General features: G+C 36.5%; 1 protein-coding gene across 1 annotated transcript in view; it reads left to right on the plus strand.

Annotated features, from left to right (window-relative positions):
• Positions 1 to 21046, plus strand: part of LOC107587414 (netrin receptor UNC5D-like) — a 34559-nt gene extending 13513 nt beyond the window's left edge. The window contains exons 5-12 of the mRNA XM_016275214.1: positions 1183 to 1368; positions 4192 to 4548; positions 5612 to 5696; positions 12880 to 13051; positions 15444 to 15668; positions 18041 to 18205; positions 19394 to 19572; positions 20566 to 21046. Coding sequence (XP_016130700.1) covers positions 1183 to 1368; positions 4192 to 4548; positions 5612 to 5696; positions 12880 to 13051; positions 15444 to 15668; positions 18041 to 18205; positions 19394 to 19572; positions 20566 to 20749 — 1553 coding nt within the window. The 3' untranslated portion in view covers positions 20750 to 21046. The remainder of the gene's footprint in view (positions 1 to 1182; positions 1369 to 4191; positions 4549 to 5611; positions 5697 to 12879; positions 13052 to 15443; positions 15669 to 18040; positions 18206 to 19393; positions 19573 to 20565) is intronic.
• Positions 21047 to 22546: the final 1500 nt, after the last annotated feature.

Below are 22546 nucleotides of genomic sequence, written 5' to 3' on the forward strand. Positions count from 1 at the left end.
ACCTCAGCGTGCTTCATGCCCAGGCACGAGAGGCAGCGATCGTGACCATCACCCAGTGCCAGGTAACGACCGCATCCAAAAACGCCCAGGTGATACGTTGTCTATAGCAAGACCCACATCGTCTTCAACGTCGTCTTTAAAAAGACGCACCCGAAATGGCTCTTTTAGGGGAAAAAGCTCTTTTAGCGTGCTGAGGCGCACAGGGGAGATGATCATCTGCAACACAAACAGGGGGTAGTGCAGCCTGATGTGTGCAACCCACTCGACACGGGAAACCACCACCGCTGAAGCGCCGTCCTCCAACACGAAGAGCTCTCTAAGAGCGAGCTGAACTCGTTCAGTCTTCTTCTCTCAGTAGAGTAGTCAGGAGCAGAATGATGTGATCGCTCGGTGCCGAAGCGAAAAGCTGAATATGCGCTGCATCTGCTGCCTACTTATACTCACGCTGTGATCAGCAGCAGCTGGATGCAATAATCGCATGCCAATGTGCATTGGCTCGTTTAGTTTACATTCGAAGTAGATTGGTCCCTCTAAGCGAGATCCCAATTTCGTCGGTCATATAATGTGTTATATTATTTCATAACTGCTATTTCATAATACTATTATTTAATATAATTGTATTATATTATTATACAATATAATATATTAAATATAATAGATTATATATTTAAATGCACAAACAATATAGTAGTAGTAAAAATAATATTCGTGTTATGACGTAGTATAAAATATTAGTTATCATTAAAGTAATATTTTATGTTTTATAACTTCTACTACTACTACTAATATTATTAATAATAATAATCATTATTGCTATACTATTTTATCCAAGATAGCAGAGGTATGTATGGTAGGTATGTTTTTCTATTCTGGTGGGGACTTAAACCTGAATACACACCAACTCATGGTGACTTGTGTCACCGTGGGGACCTAAATTGAGGTCCCCATGGGTACAGAAGCTTATAATTCATACAGAATTATTTTTTTTGAGATTGTAAAAATGCAGAAAGTTTTCTGTGAGGGGTAGGTTTAGGTGTAGGGCGATAGAAAATACAGTTTGTACAGTACAAAAAACATTACGCCTATGAGGAGTCCCTACAAGAATAGTGAACCAGACGTGTATGTGTGTGTGTGTGTGTGTGTGTGTGTGTGTGTGTGTGTGTGTTTATGGCTGTGTCCCAGGTATGGAGAACTCTATTGATGTTGTGCTGTACTCTGGTCTGGCTGCGGGGGTGATCGCTGTGGTCGTCCTCATAGTGGCCATCACCCTCTACAGGAAAAGTCAAAGTGAGTATGGAGTGGATGTCATTGACTCATCTGCTCTTGCTGGGGGCTTCCAGTCCTTCAGCTTCAAAACCACCAGACAGGGTAAGAGTTCATTGTAGATGAAGCGGTTCGGTTGGATTAATAGATTTATTGTGATACTGAAGTTTCTGTGCTGCTTGTCACAATAACAGGCTAAGCCACAATGAACATTCAGACCAAATAATTAATCCAAATAAATAAATTGCTCATAAAGGCATGTAGATGCATGCCATAAGATTTTTTTTATTTCACAGTGAGACACTAATATATTTCAGTCACACAAACAGCCTCCCCTGAGCAAACATACATTTGCACACAAAAAAACGAGTAAATGTTTAAGGCATGCTACGTTGACTTCAATTCTGCCTTTTTGTCAGCTGTGCCGATAACTTTTGTTGATAAGACCATGACTATAGTCACATGACCCACACTTGGTTCCGCTACAAGCATCCATATTACCGCCGCTGACACTTCAGAAAGTGATAGCCATCGCCTTGCAGGGTAATCAATCCTGCCTGCTTGTGACAGCACAGTGAAAGGCTGTGACTAGCAGCTTGTGTTTACTGTGCTCAAGGCCTGGGATGGCGAAACCCCCACACCTTTGCATGCAACAGGAATGAGGGGATCAAGGCTCAGCTGAGCCGCATCTGTCAGGTCATCAATCCTATTTAAAAAGGCCAACTTTCTCCTAGCCTCCCGCTGCGCCTTATTCCAACAGCCAATCCAGTTCCCATCAGAGTTGATAGGAAAGACCAATCCCCATGCAATGGAAATGGGAGCATGTTGGATGTTCATTTGAGGATGTGGGATGTAGAATGAGACAATAGAGGCTTCTCTAAACAGTTGTTCATTTTGAAAGTTCAAAAGTTTTTTTGAATTTTGATTTGGTTTTATTTCTCTTAAGGTAGATTTTGTGTTATTCAATATATTTTGTATCACTTTCCCTTTGATCTCATTTTGCTGCATGATATCTGTTGCAGTTTTCTCAGTGTGTAATTATGATAAAGTTTCTGAAGTGTTCCAGCTGACTCTCTAAATCTCAGGTAACAGTATGAAACTCCGGACATTTGCCCGCTTGTCTGCTCTTGAAATCTGAGCCACGGAGTCATTTTAATCATGACTCTAATTCCAAATCTTTCCCCGCAAGGTGCCCACTTCATGCCTATTTCATTAACTTCTGTCATCCTGCTGTCTCGTCCTTTCATTTTTCTCTGTCATTTTTTTAAGATTTCCTGCCCCACAGTGATCATATCCTGCTTCTGAAGAGATATGAGAGGGGAAAACCAATTTGTTGTGGATGAGAATTTAAGAAGTTGAACCATTTAATGCTTCATATGTCTGATGAAACTAAATCAGGTTCAGTTCTCTGCTATAGGTAGTGGTTAATTCATCCAAAAATCTAAATGTTGTCATCTCATGTCATTCCAGACCATTATGAGTTAGTTTCTTCTGTGGAAGACAAAACATTTTTTTTTAGAAATGTTTAATACTGGATGTAATTTTGGATGTAAAAATGTTTTGGACCCCATTGACTTTCTTTGTGTATGGACAAAAACAGTTGAAATGTTCTTCACAATATCTTATGAGATCTACAGAAGAAAGAAAGTGATAATGGTTTGGAGCAACATGAAGAAGACTAAATGATGACAAAACTTTAACTTTGGGGTGAATACAGGTGCATCTCAATAAATTAGAATGTCGTGGAAAAGTTCGAACTTTTCCATGACATTCAAATTTATTGAGATGCACCTGTATACCTTAAAAGGATCATGAAGTTGTTCATCCCAAATGTGCATATGCAGCAGCATGTTTCCTAAATTTTGGCATTTTTCCAGCATAATTTGTTCCATCCTGACACCTTTGAACTTTGTAGGACCGTTCAAATTCGTAACACACCTGTCATCACCCTGTTGCAAAACCTTGACCTGCCCAAGCATGGCAACTAGAAATATCCCAAATGCCTGACACCGATCAGCCCAGCCTGCGGTAATTAACTATTTTCCTAAAAATAAAGACCCATTAGCCTATATATATATATATATGGCTGCACAACTGCACAATTATTTTGTCATAACATTTTAACAGTAATATCACATTTAATCTCGTATTAAGTCTCGTATTTCTGCTGCAGAAACTAACTAGGACCTCTTTCGTGGTCTTTATTATTCTTAATTTTAGCTCTAATAGTGAAAACATAGACATCAATATATCACTATTGTAAATTACAGTTGTACCATAAAATGTAAATATATTTTAATAGCTTTTAATCAATTCATGAACCCCTTGCAGTTGGCTTATTGAACCCTCGTTTAGGAAACCCTGGAAGAGAAGGTTGAGTAAAGGCAGGGGTCCTAGGTTCTGGGGTCTAGTTTAGGATGAGCAAGTATTCAGTTAGGGGTAGAGATCAGAATTAAGGTGAAGAATAAACCTCTTTCTTCTACTGGACTGACCTTGTTTCAGTTAAAATGAACTGTAGCGTTGGACTTCGAATTCTATACTCTTAATAATCTAACACCGATTAAGAACCACATTTCAGGTGGTTTGATTTTGAAGGGCCAGTGATTTAACAGTTTAAAAAGCCTAAATAAATAATTTAGTAGGTGCCAAAGCACTTTCTTTGCTCACATACTTAAAATTGTCCTTTTCACTTTTGTATTTTTCAAGATAAGACATTTTTTCCCTTTTCCAGCACTCTTAGAATTAATATTTTAGCCAAAACAGCAAATTAAATATTTAATCCTTTTCTATTTGCATGCCTTGATTTTCAGGCTATGGTCTGCTGCACTGGAGCTGACCCCATCTAACCATATTCTTTTCTTTTTACCCGTGTCAACAACTCCTATGAAACACCCAAAATATCACAGACTTGTATTTTCATCTCCTCAGGCAATCCACTTCTGCTGAATTCCTCCATGCAGCCCGATATAACCATCGGCCAGACGTACAGCAGCCCAATCTGCTTTCAGGACTCCATAGCCAAAGAGCTCTTTGACCCCCTGCCAGACAAGGTCAAAGTTCAGAGCTCCTTTATGGTTTCACTAGGTGTGGCGGACCGGGCCGAGTACCACGTGAAAGCCCATCCGGAGACGCTTCCTGCTAACCTTCACCCAAACTACAGCACAGTGGAAGGAAAGATGATGGCTATGATCATTCCTAATGGACTTCACACACTCAGGAAGACTCCGTTTAAGACAAGTGCAGTGTTTGGGCATTTGGGTGGCCGATTAGTCATTCCAAATGCAGGTGAGAGAAAGTTGTATTAGTGTTTGTATTAGATTCCATTCATCAAGTTATTTTTATGCAATGATGAGCATGACTTGAATTAATCTTAAGATACAGTACAGCTACATTTATTCATATTCTTTTAGCAATTGGATGGAGTTCACCCAAAAATGAAAATATAGTCATTTGTTCACCCTCATTTCCTTCCAAACCCACAAACAGTGGCATGAACAGTATGCAAAATAACTCTAATCATCTGTTTGCATCTAATAAGTACACTAAAACCAAATGCTCTCTTTGGCTGATGCTTGTAAAGGTCAACAGTTCACAGAAACCAATTCTCTGAGGTTTGTTATTTTTACTTGTGAGTGTGCACGAGGAGACCACATAAAAACAGCTATTGTTATTAAAATACATGAGTACTGTTATTATCTGTATATTGACTTGAATAAATTAGTAAAGATGAAGAAGAGGATTACAAAATATTTGTCCTCTAAACAAATAGAAAATTCTGCTGCTGAGGGTATTGTGTGCATATTCACCATTTCACAAGATTGTAGTTAAATATAATATATGAGCACTTAATATGTAAAAAATAAGGACATGGAATCATTTTTAAGTCTTTTAATGTGTTAACATTGTAAAGGTCAACAGTTCACAGAAACCAATTCTCTGAGGTTTGTTATTTTTACATGTGAGTGTGCACGAGGAGACCACATAAAAACAGCTATTGTTATTAAAATACATGAGTACTGTTATTATCTGTATATTGACTTGAATAAATTAGTAAAGATGAGGAAGAGGATTACAAAATATTTGTCCTCTAAACAAATAGAAAATTCTGCTGCTGAGGGTATTGTGTGCATATTCACCATTTCACAAGATTGTAGTTAAATATGATATATGAGCACTTAATATGTAAAACATAAGGACATGGAATCATTTTTAAGTCTTTTAATGTGTTAACGAATGCTCATATTGGCAATTAGTTCATGTAGCATAGGAATTAATGTGTATTGTGTAGCTGCACATAAATAGTATCTCAGTGTTGTTGTTGTTGATGGTGTTGGTGTTGGTTTCCTAGGAGTAAGCTTGCTGGTGCCTCACGGGGCGATTGCTGAGGACACCTCTTGGGAAATGTACATGCTCACAAATCAAGAGGAGTCTAGGTAAGACTGTAGATGACATATTTGTATCACTTTCATGTCATTGTATAAGCATTAGCATTTCTTCTTAAAGGTTCAGAAAAAAATATTGATTTTTATTTTTTAATTTATTTTGTAAGAAATAATTACATTTTCTGTTGTTCCAGAAGCTTTTAACTAGACCTGACGTTATACACTAAACAGGCAGCCACCACAACAAAATGTTCCAATGATGGACATACTGTATTTCATATAATGTTTCATTTACATAATCTGCATATCATGCCGAAAGAGAGATCCAGATTTTAAAAAAGACAATTTACTATTGTCTTTCAAGGACACACCTTAATAAAACTGTAGGGTGTTTTTTTCTATAGGACAGATGAATATCTACTTGCTACTTATACCAATGATGAAAGTAAGTGCAGTTAGAATAGCTAAATATGTGGTAGAGTGTTGCTAGAATGTGATTATATTGTTAATGCACTTAACTATGTATTATTAAATCAATGTAAAGTCTAGTTTACACAGTGGTTTATTAACAGTACTGCTTTCAAAGGTTACATATTTAAAGTCAGATGCTACTGCTTTAAATAGTTACACATTAGAAGAAATAGATACAAATTAGGTAAATGAACATTTCTGATACATTGACATACAGTACATACATTGCGGAATAAGTACACTAAAACCAAATGCTCTCTTTGGCTGATGCTTGTAAAGGTCAACAGTTCACAGAAACCAATTCTCTGAGGTTTGTTATTTTTACATGTGAGTGTGCACGAGGAGACCACATAAAAACAGCTATTGTTATTAAAATACATGAGTACTGTTATTATCTGTATATTGACTTGAATAAATTAGTAAAGATGAGGAAGAGGATTACAAAATATTTGTCCTCTAAACAAATAGAAAATTCTGCTGCTGAGGGTATTGTGTGCATATTCACCATTTCACAAGATTGTAGTTAAATATGATATATGAGCACTTAATATGTAAAACATAAGGACATGGAATCATTTTTAAGTCTTTTAATGTGTTAACGAATGCTCATATTGGCAATTAGTTCATGTAGCATAGGAATTAATGTGTATTGTGTAGCTGCACATAAATAGTATCTCAGTGTTGTTGTTGTTGATGGTGTTGGTGTTGGTTTCCTAGGAGTAAGCTTGCTGGTGCCTCACGGGGCGATTGCTGAGGACACCTCTTGGGAAATGTACATGCTCACAAATCAAGAGGAGTCTAGGTAAGACTGTAGATGACATATTTGTATCACTTTCATGTCATTGTATAAGCATTAGCATTTCTTCTTAAAGGTTCAGAAAAAAATATTGATTTTTATTTTTTAATTTATTTTGTAAGAAATAATTACATTTTCTGTTGTTCCAGAAGCTTTTAACTAGACCTGACGTTATACACTAAACAGGGAGCCACCACAACAAAATGTTCCAATGATGGACATACTGTATTTCATCAAATGTTTCATTTACATAATCTGCATATCATGCCGAAAGAGAGATCCAGATTTTAAAAAAGACAATTTACTATTGTCTTTCAAGGACACACCTTAATAAAACTGTAGGGTGTTTTTTTCTATAGGACAGATGAATATCTACTTGCTACTTATACCAATGATGAAAGTAAGTGCAGTTAGAATAGCTAAATATGTGGTAGAGTGTTGCTAGAATGTGATTATATTGTTAATGCACTTAACTATGTATTATTAAATCAATGTAAAGTCTAGTTTACACAGTGGTTTATTAACAGTACTGCTTTCAAAGGTTACATATTTAAAGTCAGATGCTACTGCTTTAAATAGTTACACATTAGAAGAAATAGATACAAATTAGGTAAATGAACATTTCTGATACATTGACATACAGTACATACATTGCGGACGCGTTATACGTTTTTATAAGTGCTTTGTGGTATACAGGTATGGTGTTGCCTGTTTTATGGGAAGAAATCCCATTAGTTTGAATAAATTAATAAGGAATTGACTTTTATCATCAAGACTCTCTCGCCTTAAATTGAGATCTGATTATGAATATTAGAGATGGAATCTGACTTCACACTGGAACGTGTCATGCCATAAAAGCTCTGTCAAACAAGCAGGATTCTGACTTTAAGTTATTGAACTCTTTTAGGTGAAAAGCTGAAGTCTCATTATGACACAAGCAGTGACTTGATTTTCACATCGAACACGAAGTTCACAGAAGTGAATCGTTTTTATCCTGATCATTGAGTGATAATTTTATGTGAGTTGTTTTGGCATATATAGGTCATGGCCTATACCCCCACCTGAATCTTTCCCCTTAAAACTTTCTTGATAGTTTCTGAAGGTCTTTGTGTATTGTGTATTCTCAGCATGTAAAGGTAATGACCCTGCATGAGCCTTGATGTGTCTCTGGAGACAATGTGACTGTTGCACTCTGCCAAAACATGAAGGAGATCCAACACAACTGCTATCATTGCTCAGACTGAATACATCTTCATAATGACACGGGATGATTCATCTTCATAATGACACAGGATGATTGAGGAAACAGGAAACAGAAACAACAACAAATGAGTGTAAAATGAGGACGTTATGAGTCATTGTTAACCACATCTGTGGCAGAACACTGATTTAGACTGGACACTTGAGTTCAAGGTGCACCCTGTAGTTTTATCCTCACTAAAATATGTTTTACTTATAAATAAATAAAATGAATAGCACTTTTTGCAAATTATGTTAAATTATGCACATAAGGTCAAGGCCTCTGTCATATCAGTGGTCTGCATGTGACTTCGAGATCGAGATCACTTTCCAGGTGTGCAACATAAGCTCATTGTAAATACGTGTCTCTACCTATTTTTGCAAAACTCCAAAAACATACATAGGCAGTTTCCAGCTGAAAAAAACACTAAAGGCACCAAAACGGCAACAACTTTCCTTTTGCTTTTCACACAAATTATGACTATTTGGGCAGATTATTAATTAATAAAGACTTATTTTTGCACAATTTCTATACATACTTATGACTTCTAAACACTTAACATAGCACTTGATTTGTAAACGAACACATGATATTTGCATGACATTTGTATGGCTTTTTTTTAACATGGTAAACTTGCTTGGTGCTCACCCGGAACAGCATTGCACTTGTGCTCAGTTACAAGTCCTGTGAGATCTCTGAGCTCTTTTATTAAAGATAAAAGAGCTCAGAGACTTCATTCAAAATGAGAGATCATTTTGTTGAAATGTTGATGATTGGGTTCAAGGAGTGTCTTTTAAAAATGTACTACTGCTGTTACTACTAATAATAATAAAAATAAAAATAAATGTTTTTAAAAGAGTGCTTTATCTGAGCTCAGTGTTTTATACCACACTCTGTAAATGTTTCATTTTGAAATGTGTCTTTGTGTTTTAGGTCTGCTTTTTGTTTATGGTTTGTGTCTTATAAAATCATCTAGAATGACATTATCTTGGAACAGTAGATTATGAAGCCTGTCCTCAGCTCAGGGTACCATGTAATTCTAAATATCACAATATTAAATTCTAATTTTTTTAAAAAGAATTCTTCTAATTCATAATGGAAATATCATTGCAACACTGTATCTTAAAGGGATAGTTCAGTCTAAAATAATAAACCAGTGCTTGTTCCAAACCTGTATGATTTTCTTCTCTGGAAAACAGACATTTATCATGTAACTGCTCTTTTCCATACAATGCAAGTGGATGGGGTTAATCAGGCTACCAAAAGAAATAAAAATATAAAAAATTATATATTTCACTATATTTCAAGCCTGTATATTTCATATGATAACTTTGTCAATTTAGGCTATTATTCACAGATAATCTTTCTATGAAATCTGTGCTTTAACATCTTGCTTGAAGAGCAGTTTGGACATTCTGATATAGCTCCTTTTGTGTTCCACAAAAAATACATTTCATTCAAGTTTAAAAAGACATGAGATTGAGTAAGTGATTATAGACTTTTCATTTTTGTGGAACTATTCATTCAAGTCAAGTTACTGATCAATTTGCCACACTGAAGTCACGGTCAGATGCCCAAATGAAAGAATGAATACATAATGGAAGCATTAAATTTGCCTGTCGCCTCCTACAGTGTCCGCTAATGCTCCAGCACTCTGCTGCCTGACCCTCAAACAATGACTCATCAGTCTTTTTGAATAATGCTTCTCAATGCAGACCTAGGAGCTTGCAGGATAAGACCCTTGAGAGTAGTAAAAACATGACAAGCTACTTAAGGTACTAGATTGGAAACTCGTTTAGAAGTGCAGTTCCTTATGCAACCCAAGTAATCTGCCCCCAGCCTTGACTCAGAAATGCAAACCAGTGTTGTGTTGCAATGAAGAACTGGTTACATAGAGAAATCCGGTCTTCTGTGATGTGAATACCAGAGAGATCTGTACATAGCAATGCAAAGTTGTATCTGTTTTAATATTTTAAAACAAGTAGGATGTTATTTGAATTATGTAAAGATGACAAAACTTTCGATTGAGTGGTTATGGTTTTTTTATGTTTAAATTTAAAGTTCATTGAAGGACAATGTTTTCTGCCTCAAGAATGTCATTGTCAAATAGATACAGTTGAGGCATTTCAGACATTCATCATGCATTTTCCTTCATACAGCCTTTTAGTTAAACCTGAATTAGGTTTGAATAACATTGAAGTTCTTAAAGAGCTGGCATGCCTGAATAGTAATTAGATGTAAATAGAAGAACACTTGAAGAGAGTTTGGAAGAGGACAGGCTGATTGGCTGTGAAGAATGGTTTAGTCCTTATTCCCTCTTCAGCAAAGCTGAATTAATATAGATTCAGATAAACTGTAAAAGCTTATGGTGTCCTTTGGGCATACTGTAAAAGTCCTTAAAGCGAGTTCTACTGCTGTGGTGCTCCTAGACTTTCGGTTTGTAGTGAGTTTTCTGTTACTAAGTGGTTAGTTGGAAAGACAGAAGGAACAAATCTTTGGATATACGTGGCACTTTGGAGTCCAATTGCTTTCTTTAAAGTATTGGAAGCACAAATGCCATGTTGCAAATTTTTTTTAATTAGATATGTTTGACAAAATATTACCTTACAGAATTATTTATTAATATTATCCAACTCAACTTTTTTTTATATAACGTTTATTGTTAGACAATAAAATCAAAAGGGCCACATATGTATATATACATTTTCACATTGTACAGGCTATGCAGTGTTGACAACCAGAAGGCTTCTCCTTCCTTTCTGTTTTCCTTTTTTTTTTCTTTTTTTTTTTAAACCTTTAAATTTGCATGAAAGGCCAAATCTTTCATTAACTCTTTCTCATTAATGGGTTTTATGTTATGGTTTACCACCACAAGGAAAAGATGGAAGATCATAAGCAGTGACTAATGAATATGCAGGAGCTGATAAACAATTCCAGTGCCCTCAGAGAATTATAGCTTCCCTAAATCAAGGTTCTCCAAGTCACGAATGTAATGATTCTGTAGACTGCAGGCATGACAATTTTCATCATTATATTATTTATGCAGGATAACTAGGGTTGTGGGCACAAGGATTTTTCTGTCATTGTGTTTTGTTTTCATTTTTTTTCCTGATCACTCTATTTGATAAATGTGTTGACTATTTTAATTATTGGTCTAAGGGGTCTAGTGTAGTGCTAGTGATGACAGAGTCATGGGTTTGATTCAAGGATTGCATGCACTGATAAGAGGTATACCTTGAATGCAGTGTAACCTGCTTTGAGTAAAGCATCTGCCAAATGCATAAATTATATTTATTTATTTATTTACACTACCCCTAAAAACGTTTCTGAAAAGATTATTTCTCAACAAGGGTGCATTTCTGTAATCAAAAATGCAGTGAAAACTATAATATTGTGATTTTTGTTTAATATTGTGTTAAATTATTCCTGTGATGTTAAAGGGGTCATATGATGCTGCTAAAAAGAACATTATTTTGTGTATTTGGTGTAATGAAATATGTTTATGCAGTTTAAGGTTAAAAAAACACATTATTTTTCACATACTGTACAGTATTTTTTTCTCCTCTATGCTCCGCCTTTCTGAAACGCGTAGATTTTTACAAAGCTCATCGGTCTGAAAAGTGAGGTGTGCTGTGATTGGCCAGCTATCCAGTGCGTTGTGATTGGCCGAATACCTCATGCGTGTGACGGAAATGTTACGTCCCTTACCATATTGTGATCCCTGTCCGGCCGAAGCAACGAGACAAAAACATTAAAAGCCATTATAAACTAGGCATATTTTGCATCCAGTGGACACATAATTACGGATTATAATGACTTATACTGTCTTTTTAAGCGTTGCATCGCGCCGCGTAAATATAAAACCAAGTCTGCATTTGTGATCGGAGAAATGACAAACAAGTGCTACTCTACACTGCCCAAAAAATATGCACACATCTGAATATTTGGGTTGAACTGTTCTGGAACAGTGTTGTAAATACAACTTAACCACTGATTTCTAGTCGTGTCCTCTTTTGGAAGGCCAACCAAAGTAGTTTTGCTTTTACAACGAAACCCAGCGCCTTCACAACATGGCAACAACAATACTAGAGCGAGAATAAAAGTTACGCCTTCTTTCTTTGCGTGACCATTTGGGTGGCGTTATGCAAATCTTCCCACATCGTGACGTAGACATGTGGGGGCGTGTTAGAACGAGCTGTTTTAGGTAGGCGTGGTTGACTCTTAACTTTTCTAAAGAATATCTCTTTGGATTTGAGACTATAGTCTTTGCAACTTTACAGATCTTATTTATGCACCAAGAGCTTGTAACACTCCAAAGAGAAAGGAAAAATTGAAATCGCATCATATGACCCCTTTAAAGCTGAATTTTCAGCAGCCATTACTCCGGTCACAGTGTCACATGATGCTTTAGAAATCATTCTAATATGCTGATTTTGTGCTCAATAAACTTTTTTTTATTATCATTGTTAAAAACAGATTTGCTGCTTAATATTTATGTGGAAACAGTTTTTTAGGATTCTTTGATTTTGCCACTTTCATCAATTTTAATGCATCCTGGCTAAATAAAAGTAGTAATTTCTTAATAAAAAAAAGAACCTACTGACCCCAACCTTTTGAATGGTAGTGTATTTTATTTATTTAAAAATAAATAATGGTGTGGGCTGTCTTGAAATTATCAGTGATATATTAATGTGTATATATACTTTTCCCCCCGTTTTGTCTACTAGTGCCCAATCAGAGGAAAGGTGTGAAATTCTGTTAGGGCCAGAGGTCACATATGGACCTCCAGGGCTGAACCTGTCCTGTCCTGTTGCCATGACGATAGCTCATTGTGCTGAAGTCAGCGCTGAAAACTGGAACATTAAACTCAAGAGACAAACCAAGGACAACAAGTGGGAGGTAGGAACAAAGACATGACTTCTATGTTTTTCACAGCAAATTCATTTCATATTCTTTTCTGTATGACTCATAAGTTTTTCAGATTGAATACATTGTCAATTATTAGCATTGGGCCAGTACAGTACAGTGATGGCAACCTTTGTCAACATAACATTTAAAAATGATTTAACACTTTACTCAGCTAAATATACCGCCAGCTCCTTAAAATTAATTTTTTTATGCTGCCATTTAGATATATTTCTAAAGTCTTATATATATACAGTATATATATATATATATATATATATATATATATATACACACACACACAGTGTATATACTGTATATATATAAATTCTAAAGTCTACAGTTAACCTGGCGACATGTGCCATGAACTAATTATAAGTGAAATTCATGTGAACCACATCCCGTAACTGCTTGTGGCAGCCTTTGGGGCTGCGCATGTTTTAAAAATTTGTTGATTAGGCGATTGTGCGCTCTTGACAAGATATCCAGGGACAGCAGCTCCTCAGAGGAGGCTACGGCAGTGAAGTGCTCAAGGAAAAAACAATTACAGCCTGTAATAGCTGGGAAGACACACAGTTCATGGCAGTCAAGCAGGAGCATCGGGACAAGGCAACCCATCAGACTCAGGATATATCGATCTGGTTGTACTATAGGACCCCCTGAAAATAGGAGCTGACACGAGGCAATCAGGACAGGAGTCATGGACGGGTCTTCCCTCCTGACCCTACTACAGTCATTCACATTTGTCCTAGTCCCATGTGTTTTTCTCTGCTATCAGCCACTGAAAACCTTAAAATGTCATCATGGTTTGAAAGTTGACGTATTAATAAAAGTTAACCATAGCGGTACAGAGTTTGTTTATAATAACCTTCTTTTTGTGTCTGGCCACCAGCGCGAGTCATTATTTAGATGAATTTGAGATTGTTCCAAAGCATGGTACTTATCCTTGAGATTAAAACCAACAGTCTTCATGAAAATGCATTTGCTGTCTGAGTTTTTGCCTGGCTTTTAACAATTTTATTTGTAGTAATTACATAAAAACTGCTGGTAAAATCACTGACTTGTCAAAGAAAGACTGCAGTAGTACGAATTTCTATCTCTTCCACATCACACATACTTTTTAACAGATTGCAAAGGGTGTTTTTTCAGAGGTAATTCTGTTTGATATTTACATTTCTTTGAAAAGCTGCAGTCACGTAAATAAATGGTCATCTGTCAGAAAAATTAAAAGAGCCTGTATTGTATGAATGCCTGTGCTTGACTTGATGTTTGCCTAACCTTGTCAAAGAAATACTGAAGTGACCTCGCTGATTTGTGAGTGATTCTATGTCAGTGTGGCAAAGTGAATTTAGCTTTTTCCACTGATCACAATTACACAGGCAAAAATACGGGCTGAGCTGACATTCTTTCACACTTTTTTTTTTGCAACAGCTGTAAGTCAGTCTGTATGAAGATTGTTTCTTTGAAGGCTTCCATACCAATGAGAAGCCTCTTAGAATTTAAAGTTACATTTATGAGATGTTTTACTTGGAGTATCATTTCAACAAATCCACTACATCCTACATCCCACATCTTGGTGAAATTATCATTAAAAAATCATATACCATTACATATAGTCTGATTTCCTTTGTTAGAATTAGACTTTGTAGAGAGCTCTTTGCCACATACAGCTTTTGATAGTCTTGTTAGCTACTAAACAACTGATTAGGTTAATTAACTTAAATTGCTAAAGCTTCCTATGGTTTTATTGTGACAGAAAGAAAAGGCTGCTCAGTTAAAGCCATATGATTTTTCCCCTCTATAGAAGGTTATATTTTAAATAATGTACTGGTGGTTCTTTTCCATGCAATTGTGATAAATTTGGACTGAGGTCTCAAGCTTCAAAAAGGGCAAAAAAGCTCCTTATGGAGCTCCTTAGGGATATTTCACCCAAAATTCTCCCATCATTTACTAACCCTCATGTTGCTTATAATCTGTGACTTTTGTTTTCTGTTGGACACAAAAGATAGAAGTTTGAACAATTATTTTAGAAGTTTAGAAGTTTGTGTTTTACATAAAGGACCACAATGGAAACAAGTTTTAACTTTATTGTGCTATCCTTGACGAATTGAGCATATTTCACTACTTTTCTCTCTAATAAATCACATCAAACCCAAAGAGGGTTTGATATACTGTGATATTTCTCAAAACAATGCTCGTTTAGAATGCTTGATGGTGAAAAAATGGGGGGGAAAATTTAAATTTTCTATTATACTTTAACTATTGCTTTAAAGTCTTGTGAACTATATACCAAGTTTTCAAATACTATCAAGCATTCATTGAAAAGTGAAAAAGTCCAATTTATGAATGTTACGGTGATTTGATCATCTCTTTCTTGGGTTCACAGGAAATAATGTCAGTAGATGATGAATCGACCTCCTGCTATTGCCTAATGGTTTCGCATAGCTGTCACTTGTTGTTGGATCAGCCAGGTTGTTATGCACTGGTGGGGGAACCCATCACCGATGCCGCTATAAAGAGACTACGGATTGCCGTGTTCGGCAGTATGGAGGCTTCTATGGACTACAGCCTGCGAGTGCACTGTGTAGATGACACACCGCATGCCTTTCAGGTGACCACAGGACAGTGAACATGTGGTCTTAATCACATTACTCAAATAGAATGCAACAGTCGGGTTCCGAAAGTAAAAATCCCATTCATTCCAGGGGAATTGATTTTTAACAATAACTTAACTTAGTGTGACCTACAAGGTCATCAATGGTATAAGCTTTTGTTAAAGCCATTAGGCCACATTTATGAAACATATAACAATATATTTCCTGCTTAAAAACCACATTAACCGATGATTCTTAAAAACCACATTAACCGATGAAGGATGGATTTTCTCCATCCTTTTCAATTTGGTTGTCATTCACATTGCTTCTTGGAATTGTAGTTCTTTCCCTCATGAAAGCATTCAAGGAATAGATCTCCCTAAAATGAAAATTTTATTAGAATACTTACTCTCAGGCCATCCAAGATGTAGATAAGTAAATTTCATCGTTTCAAATACTTTTCAAATACTTTTTTGCTTCAAATCAAAGTTTGTAAGTTGTGATTCACCTCGTAGCTGGGTGGTTTGGTTCATGGCTTATACCTCTTAAAGACTTAAAAAAAAAATCCCTATGGGGAGAAATAGGCTTCTGAAAAAGTGGGCGATCACTGTTACACTCTAGTTTTAAATATCTAGAAGAACTTCCTTCATTTAAATATTTAAATGTAAATCTATGGGGCATCACAAGATGATTATATCAACAACCTGATATTGAAGGCTATTCATTTCAAATAATATTAATGCAATCTGTTCTCTGTTATGTATATCAGGGACAGTTCATACATTTCATTTCGTAAATGGTGGTGCTTCATAGGTTCAGTGTTTGCTGCATTTGTAGAAGACTAGCATTCCAAGCAGATATTAGTTGCAACATACATGTAAACAAAAAAGTTATGTGAGACTAAATACATTTTGCCTCATGTTGTTTCTACAGTAAAAATTTGATAGGAAAACAATGAAAAATTTGATAGGAAAACAATGTAATCCAAGCCTTAATTCCATTCAGAAAGTTTTCTCTCAGAAAACAACACAAAATGACAATTGACAAATTGATCTGGTTTTAACCAGTTTGGCTAGCCAACACTGGGTTACACTGACCGAGCGCTGGGTATGTGTGTGAGGGGTTTCATCATTTGAATTGGCAGTAAAATTGACACAGCAGCTGATTTACACAAAAACTATCCAGCACCTGGGTAAAAACAATAAACATAACCCAATGAAATGACTCAACAGACTGAACCCAACATGTGGGTCAAGACAAAAATAACTAATAACTAATTTTTGTAGAGTATCCATAATATGAGGTGAGTTTGCGTGATCAAGGTTTTTGTCTTGTTTTTCCAGTCATTTAGTAATCTATAAAAAATTGTTTTTAGAGAACATAAATTTAATTAAATATTTCTTACTACATTAGCATAGTTTTTAAGCATAAAACTCTTGATGTGAGATTTATTTACTGACTAATTGTTTTTTTTATTATTATTATTATTTTTTTTAATAAAACCAATTAGCAAGTGAGGTAAGAAAAAATAAACTGTATTCTCTGAAAACAAGTCTTAATATTTTATGCAATTTCACTTCAATTTTGCAAAGTAATTGTGTCTTGTTTTAACATCTTAAGAAGTTTGCTCTGTACAACAAGACAAAAATACAATGTTTTAAATGCGCTTTCCTGTCTATTCTGTGCTATTTTTATGACAAGAGCAAAAAGCCCATAAATGTGTAAAAAAAATCTAGTCTGTATGCTTGAGTCTCTTATAGGAAGCAAAGAGTAGCAGTTTTAGCTTTCATTCATACAGCACTACAAGTTTAATCTCTGAAGACCGACACTGTCCTCCTACCTAGCATGCAGATAGACAGTGACAAGTATTTGGTTCTAGGTTCAGGCGTTTGATCAGTTCAGAGGTGCTTCTGTCTCTTGGAACATGCTTTTGTATGTCTACTCAAGGGAGAAATTAATCCCGGCATTAAGGCATCTGCTGTCCCATCAAGCGTCTCTTCTGCTCAGGGTTCCTATTACTGTTGACATAGAGCATCTCGCAGGTCATTTCAATATGCAGGGCTGGAGAAATAATGCAGGAGAGGTCAAGGACACTCCCTGCAGACGTGCTGCTTCACAGAAATTAATTATACATCAAAGGCAATTGCTTTCCCTTCTGCTGCCCTGCTCCCAGATACGTTGTGCTGTACATACCCCAGCACTGACCCCTATCATCGGAATTAACAGGGATTAGAGTTTGTGTCTCTTTTGTACTGATGGTCTCAGAGACGAGTCTCTTAATACGCATGCTTCCACATTTTTCATGGATCAGGCGCTTTCCCTGACTCAGCTCTCTGATCTCTCTCTCTCTCTTCTTCTTTTCGTTTCTGGTGACCTCATCCCGCTGCAGGAATTCTCCTTCACCCAAGTCTGGTATAGTAACCAGCAGCCTATGCACTGTGCCTTCTCGCTGCAGAGACATAGCGCCTCAACCACCCAGCTCTCCTGCAAGATCAGTGTGCGGCAGGTCAAAGGTCACGAGCAGATCCTGCAGGTCTACACCTCAGTGGGAGAGGTCAGATTCACTCTGTCACAGTGTTTAGTAACATCTCTGTGTCTTCGGGTACTGTCATTATTTACTCAGCCTCATGTTTATTTTCCCTGTGGAACAAAAAAAAGAATTTTAAAGAGTCTTGACATCTCCCACACAATGACAGTTTATAGTGACAGGCTGTCAAGCTCTAAAAAAGAGTGTCGTGAACATAATTTTTTTTCAGTGAATTTTCAGATTTCAGTGTAGACTTCTCAAATCAAATATGCTGCTATTGACATCTAACCTGCACCGCACACTCTTAAAAATAGAGGTTCTTTATTGGCATCTATGGTTCCTTGAAGAACGTTTAACATCCATGGAACGTTTCTATTGTACAGAAGGCTCTCACAGTGGAAAATTTTTTAGTTAATTTCTAGAAAAAAAGGTTCTTTTAAATTGTTCACTGAAAAGTTATTTGGGGAACAAGAAATAGTTCTTCTATGGCATCACTGCTTGAGAAGGTGGCTATTTTGATTCCGAGTCACAGTAGCGTTGAAGAGTAATGTGAATAATGACTTAAAACTATAATGACTTCTGTAATATAATAATGACTTGTACTCATTCAAAACTAATGTGTGTCTTCAGAAGACTTATAGCGTGAGTCATGTGGACTACTTTCATTGTGTTCTGTGATGCTTTTTATGCATTTGGAGCTCAACAGTCTGAATTTACAGTTATTGCATGGAAAAAATGTGACAAATATTCAGAAATTCCTTATTCAGAAATTCCCACAGCTCACCTTTTTGCATATGCATTTGTAGGATTATTTAAATGAGTCATGCAATATACCAAGGATTGTGATAGTCAATTGGTATTTTTGCCATTAATAAATGCCCAAAAACATACAGTATGTCTCAACCCATTTTGTGCTTGGCATGGCTGCAGTAATTACTAATTTGCACCGCTCTTGGTATTTTGCGTTGGTCATTATGGAAATGATCCGTGTTCTTTAATCTGCTCATTGTCAGTAGATCAACCGCAGAACATTCCACTCCCATCAGCAGTTTTATGGGATTGCGGTCTCATGTTAATTTGCCTTATTTAGTCCTGAGCCTATGTCTTTTAGTACATGGGTATGATACATTATAAACCATAACTGTTTTTTCAAGCTCCTTTGTAGATTAACAAAAATGCATGCCAAAACCACCGTTTTTTTTCTTCTTCTTTCAGAGTGAGAAAGAGACGGTCCCATTTTTTATGCAGGCAGATTGCACGGTGACTTCACAGACGGGAGCCAAAGCCTTCAAAATCCCCCTGTCCATACGTCAGCGGATATGCACCACCTTCGATACTGCCAACGCCAAGGGCAAGGACTGGCAGCTCTTAGCTCAGAAACTCCACATTCAAAGGTGAGCATCAGAGAGAGCTATAGCCAAGGAAACAGGACTGATTGAAACTTATTGCAGCAGTGCTCTCTTTGTTAACAATGCCCTTGAATAATAAGCTGAGACTGCGCTCCGCTTTGCTCAATCATTTCACTCAGAACTCATACTCCTCAGGCTTTTCATCTTTATTGAATTCCATTTCTACAAAGGTTAGAAGTTAAAGAAACCACTAGAGATTTGAGAGATATAAGAGCCGCCACCTTACCTTTATCTATAAAATGATTGTATGGCACATTGATAGTTTATACTGATTTTTATTTCTGTGTAGTTGATTTATGAGTTTAAATTAATCCAAACCCTAAACCTTCCTTTTAAATCTGAACGTTTTATTTGTTAGTTTGGTCTGAAATGGGTCTGTTTAGCTTTTATTTTATTATTATTATTTATTATTTTTTGACAAGAGTTGCATCCAAGTAACTATACAAAAGGAAACCATGCAAATACAAAGAGAACTGATTACAAATGAAGACTTGTTTTTCTTTCCTACAAATACTTTGGTACTACTAATACATAAATACATCACAGTTATGAAGATATGAACGGGAATTGCAGCTGTGTAATTTGTGCTATTTTAAATAAATGGCAATTCAGATTTATTCAGAAAGCAAACATCTTGTTACCTTTTCTAAACCGATGTCACATGACCATTTGAGTTTGGAATTATATTACAACACTGACATCTACTGGCACATTACAAGTAACAGCACACAGGTCATGTATTCATTTCAACTGTAGTCCCTAAAAACAACAACAAACGGACACATAAGTATACTCAAAGTCATACTATAATGAGGCTATAATGCACATATAATTTAATGCAAATATAATAAGTTATTCAGATGTGCTTGCAAACATTGTGTATATGACTCAGGCAGGAAAGAAGGTTGAAAATATGCTATTGCTATGTACTCAATAACGTTGTCATCTTTGTGAAACCTGCATTTCCTTTCGGCACAGGAACCTGTCCTACTTTACCAAGCAGAAGAGTCCATCTGCTGTCATTCTCAGTCTCTGGGAGGCCAGGCATCAGGACAGTGGAGATCTTGACTCACTTGCAAGTGCTTTGGAGGAGATTGGAAAGATCCACTGTAAAAGTCTGCCTCAGAGTCCAGATGAAAAAGAAACAGACTTTACGTTTTGAGGGACTACATGTACTCCACCAGGTGCAGTTCGCCAGCATCTTCAATTTAGAGTCCAGGTTGACCCAGCTAAGGCATATCCAGTCTGAGAGAAGACTAGGACAAAATGCGACCAATCAGATGGTTTCACATATCTGTACATGTGCAAAGGAAGTAGTATGAGTTCGTATGAATTTGGCACAGATTCAACAGCTTCAAAATGCTTTTCTCAAAGTAAACATCAAAGTGCCAAGCCATAACATCTTACATGAAATTCTGCTTTAGCCTTTCTTTGGTGTAGGGGTGGGCAATATGGCAAAAATATCATGATTTTATTTATTTTTTTTAGAAAAATCACGATGCTTGATTTTATCACGATTCTTTGTCATGTTGATTTTACTATTTTGCAAGTTGTCTGAGCAGTATAGCCAAACTAATTTCCCTTTTTTTTTTAAACAAAACCTTACAAAGTAGCAAAATATAAAATAAACAATAATGGCAGACATTTAGGCCAAAGTGGGCAAAGATAAAAATCATTGTCATTATTTTATCTTTGTTATTAAAAAATAACAACAAAGATGCACATTACAAATACACCTAATATACAAATGAAACAAACTGCTTTATTTTTCAGGTACAGTAGGTGTATTTAGCTGTAGCATTCAATAAATTGAATGAACAAATATAAAAAAGAAAACACTATATACACTTCACTGTATAATTATACATTGATTCTTATTAAAGCAACCGTATTAAAGTTCTTCAGTCAAGAGCAGCGAGTGATTTTTTTCTGTTTGTGTTTTGTTGTTTTATTGACATTAAAGGGATAGTTCACCTAAAAATTTAAACTGTCATTATTTACTCAAGTGTCTAGTTGTCTCAAACCTGTATTAATTTCTTTCTTGTACTGAACACAAAGGAAGATAGTTTGAAGAATGTGGGTAACGAAAGAGTTGCTGGTCCCCAGTGACTTCCATGGTATTTATTTATGTATTTTTTCCCGCTACTATCAAAGTCAATGTGTACCAGCAGCTGTTTGGTTACCCACATTCTTCAAAATATCTTCATTTGTGTTGAAGCACAAGAAATAAATTAATACAGGTTTGGGACAACATGAGAGTGTGTAAATAATGACAGAATTGTCATTTTTGATTGAACTATCCCTTTATTGACAAGCGCCATCATGTTTGAGATGGTCCTCATTGTAGGAACACAAGATCCAGGGGGCGAGGATGGATCCAGATCCAACTCCTCCCACCTTACATACCCAAACCTACCCGTCTCCACCCCCTGATCCCTAAACCCACCCATCTCCACCCCCTAGATGTGGATCCAACCACGACCCCTGGATCTTGTGTTCTGCAGTGATGGGGCTACTGTCATGTTTAGTACAATTAGGAGCCGTTCACATATCGCGTCTTTTGCGCGCTCAAGTTCGTTATTTCAAATGTAGACGCGTAGACGCGCGCTCATAATGGAAGCGACGCGGTGCGACGCGCTAATTTTTTCTGTTTATTGTGAAATTTATTTTGAAATTGACATTTTTTTTTTACTTTTATTTTGAATTTGCTGTGCGGTTTGGACGCGGCGTCCATCAAAAATAGACTAGGCGCCTATCTTTAGCGAAGCTGCGCGGAGAGCCGCTTCTGGGACGCTTTTGAAAGGTGCTGCGGCGAGTCTGGTGTAAACACAAGCATTGACTAGAATGACCGCGATCAGTTCCGGTAGCCGCGTCGGAGCTGTAACGCGCCGCAGACGTGTGCAGTGTAAATAAGGGGTAAATTGGCTATACAGGCACGCATCTGTATTTCTCTCAGCTG

This window comes from Sinocyclocheilus grahami, unplaced genomic scaffold (assembly GCF_001515645.1).
Source record: "Sinocyclocheilus grahami isolate Dianchi unplaced genomic scaffold, SAMN03320097.WGS_v1.1 scaffold92.1, whole genome shotgun sequence".
In the NCBI taxonomy this organism is placed as follows: Eukaryota; Metazoa; Chordata; class Actinopteri; order Cypriniformes; family Cyprinidae; genus Sinocyclocheilus; species Sinocyclocheilus grahami.